General features: G+C 43.2%; 1 protein-coding gene across 1 annotated transcript; it reads left to right on the forward strand.

Annotated features, from left to right (window-relative positions):
* The first annotated feature begins 285 nt into the window (after positions 1 to 285).
* LOC139423946 (galanin receptor 2b) lies at positions 286 to 3,185 on the forward strand. Its single transcript, XM_071175603.1, has 2 exons — positions 286 to 659; positions 2,432 to 3,185. The coding sequence occupies exons 1-2, from the start codon at positions 286 to 288 to the stop codon at positions 3,183 to 3,185; spliced, it is 1,128 nt and encodes a 375-aa protein (XP_071031704.1).
* The last annotated feature ends 321 nt before the right edge of the window (positions 3,186 to 3,506 follow it).

Below are 3,506 nucleotides of genomic sequence, written 5' to 3' on the forward strand. Positions count from 1 at the left end.
TCCAAAAGGAAATAGTTGCTCAAATTTGCGCAATGTGGGATTCAGGACATGAGACATAGAAATTGATGTGTTATAAGAAATATTTAACGAACTTTCCTCCCTATCCTTGTGGTTTGAACATTTGAATTAACTGGTTTTAAAACATTTGTGAATATATACGTTCATAAATTATCAGTATTGTGTTCCCTAAAGTCCATGTAGCCCCATTGCAGTCATAATTCAACAGCATTAACCACATCGTGTACTTCTCTCATTCTCTTCCAGAACTTCTAAAATACTCTCAAAATGTCAGATCTGGAAGAATTCAGCAAAACAGCAGGGCACTGGAACACATCGGACAGCTACCAGCTGAATCCCACCAGTGTGATCGTGCCCGTTGTGTTCTCGCTCATATTCCTGCTGGGGACCATTGGGAACAGTCTGGTTCTGGCCGTCCTCCTCCGCAGCGGCCAGGTGGGATACAACACCACTAACCTGTTCATCCTCAACCTCAGCGTGGCCGACTTCTTCTTCATCATCTTCTGCGTGCCTTTCCAAGCCACCATCTACTCCCTGGAGGGCTGGGTGTTCGGCTCCTTCATGTGCAAGGTGGTCCACTTCTTCATCAACCTCACCATGTACGCCAGCAGCTTCACGCTGGCCGCCGTCTCGGTTGACAGGTATGTACACTGTAGCTCTTGTTGGCTAATGTCTCATTTAACATTTAAAAAAATTCAAAACATTGAAATACTCTATACAAATTTTTCTACATGCATACAAATTCCATAAGGAAGATCTTAATTATAATTTAGGGGTTAACTACTTCTTTATGGCTCATAACGAGGAGCTGATAGGAATATACTTCATTTGTGAAATATTTTGTCATTTATATTCGGTTGAGTTCTAACCGAAAGGACAGAGACATAACCTGTGCTGCAGCTCTAAAGGTCAATGCCAATTATAGTACAGAGTTATATTGCCAAGGTCACTATTTCCCTCACCTCATTAAAGTCCAGCACACTTCCTCTCTATACAAGCGCCCAATACTCTCTCTACAGAAGAGGATGGACGCTCATTTAACGCTCATTTAGCAAAGCACACGGCAGTAACCTATACTGTAGTCATTCATTGGTCATTATTACAAAACAACCTTAACATTTTCACAGGGAGATAGGGAGAATGCTGTTCAGGCATTTCTTTTTTTGGCAACCCTGTTGGTCACGTTAATTGAAACCCAGTATTCATGTGATCAAGGGAAGGGCATTTTATCTCCATTAAAATGTGGAAATGAAAGAGTAGGTCTTGACCTGAAATTGAGGCTGAATCTGTGATTGAGTACAGTAAAAGACCACTAATGTGTTATCCCTACATGAAATTGACATATTCTTCTTTCCTGCATATATGGATGCCGTTGATTCTGCAGGGCCCTCGCTATGCTCAGCCCAGTGAAAATAGCTGGGGGGTTTTTTCTTACATTAAATAAGGGAGCAGAAACCCTGGTGTTGTTTACCTTTTGTAGGGGAACATTCATTTGATAGATGTCCTCTATGTGAAAAATGAGCATCCACTCAGGCTTCAGCTGAGACCTAGAATACCCAGCAGCAATTATTTCACTGCCAGCTTGGGATGAGCAATATACACACACACTGTTTGCCCGTTCATTTGTTGCATTTGCAGCACCAATGTGCCTCTTGTCTATTAACCCCCAGAAGCAAGCGCTCATAATATTTGTATGTCTTTGTGCAAGCAACACAACAGTAAAAACAATTAATTCCATTTAGAAGGTGGAGTGTAATGAAATCCCAGTTGACTTGCAATTACACATATAAAGCAAACAACATACAATGAGTGTACAAAACATTAGGAACACCTGCTCTTTCCATGACATAGACTGACCAGGTGAATCCAAGTGGAAGCTATGATCCCTTATTGATGTCACTTGTTAAATCCACTTCAATCAGTGTAGATGTAGGGGAGGAGGTAGGTTAAAGAAGGATTTTAAGCCTAGACACAATTGAGACGTGGATTGTGTGTGTGCCATTCAGAGGGTGAATGGGCAAGACAAAATATTTAAGTGTCTTTGAATGGGATATGGCGGTAGGTGCCAGGTCCACCGGTTTGTGTCAAGATCTGCAATGCTTCTGGGTTTTTCATAACCATGAGTTTCCCGTGTGTAACAAGAATGGTCCACCACCTAAAGGACATCCAGTCAACTTGGCACAACTGTGGGGAGGATTGGAGTCAACATGGGCCAGTATCCCTTTGGAACTCATTCGAAACCTTGTAGAGTCAGTGTCCCGAAGAATTTAGGTTGTTCTGAGGGCAAAATGGTGGGTGGGGTAAAACTCAATATTAGAAAGGTGTTACTTCATGTTTTGTACACTCAGTGCATATTGATTCATGGCATTATGTTTTAATACAATATGTAACTAAGTCTTTCTGTTTGGTCTAGGTATCTGGCCATTCGCTACCCTCTTCGCTCTAGAGAGTTGAGAACGCCCTGTAATGCCGTGGTTGCCATGGTAGTCATCTGGGGACTATCATTGATCTTCGCAGGACCGTATTTGAGCTACTACGACCTCATAGATTACGCCAACAGTAACGTTTGTGTTCCAGGTTGGGAGGAGTACAACCGCAAGGTGCTGGACACGTGCACCTTTGTGTTTGGTTATGTGATCCCTGTGCTCATCGTGAGCCTGTCCTACACCAGAACCATCAAGTACCTGTGGACTGCTGTGGACCCTCTGGACGGGATGTCAGAGTCCAAGAGGGCTAAGCGCAAAGTCACCAAAATGATCATCATCGTCACAGTGCTCTTCTGCTTATGCTGGCTGCCCTATCATGTGGTGATCCTATGCTATCTGTACGGAGACTTCCCCTTCAACCAGACCACATACGCATTCAGGATCCTCTCTCACTGCATGGCCTACGCCAACTCCTGCCTCAACCCCATTGTGTACGCCTTGGTGTCCAAGCACTTTCGCAAAGGTTTCAAGAAGGTGTTCAGCTGCATTCTCAGTAAGAACGGCAGGAACAAAGTGCATGTGGTACATGTGGCCAACACAGTGCCTGGGTTCCAGGCGGGGTCCACAGAAGTGTCACAAATGAATGAGGACAATGTACGACAAAATGACTGTGAGATGAGCAGCCGGCCCATCGCCGAGCCGAGGGAAGCAACTATAAGCCATTTCCAGAAACAGCCTTGAATGATGAGGCCTATGGTAAAGGACTGTGCAGATTGCCTTATCACAAAGACTTTGCTTTCCAACCTCAAAGGGAAACTCAATGGTGACATTATCTCGGTTTTTGAGATGGTGACAACTGAGAATTTGATGAGAGGGTAAAGAGAGCATGATCCTTAAAAAAACAAACATGAGAATGGTTCAAATAGAGAATTATAAATTAGAATACTAGTCATTTAATTTATGGGTTGCACCTATGTTTCATCACAATATTGGTTTGAACATTTGTTTTAGAACTGATGCCGACTGAGCATTCTACTCTATGCATTATCAATGAGCGCTGAG

Source organism: Oncorhynchus clarkii, chromosome 13 (assembly GCF_045791955.1).
Source record: "Oncorhynchus clarkii lewisi isolate Uvic-CL-2024 chromosome 13, UVic_Ocla_1.0, whole genome shotgun sequence".
Lineage (NCBI taxonomy): Eukaryota > Metazoa > Chordata > Actinopteri > Salmoniformes > Salmonidae > Oncorhynchus > Oncorhynchus clarkii.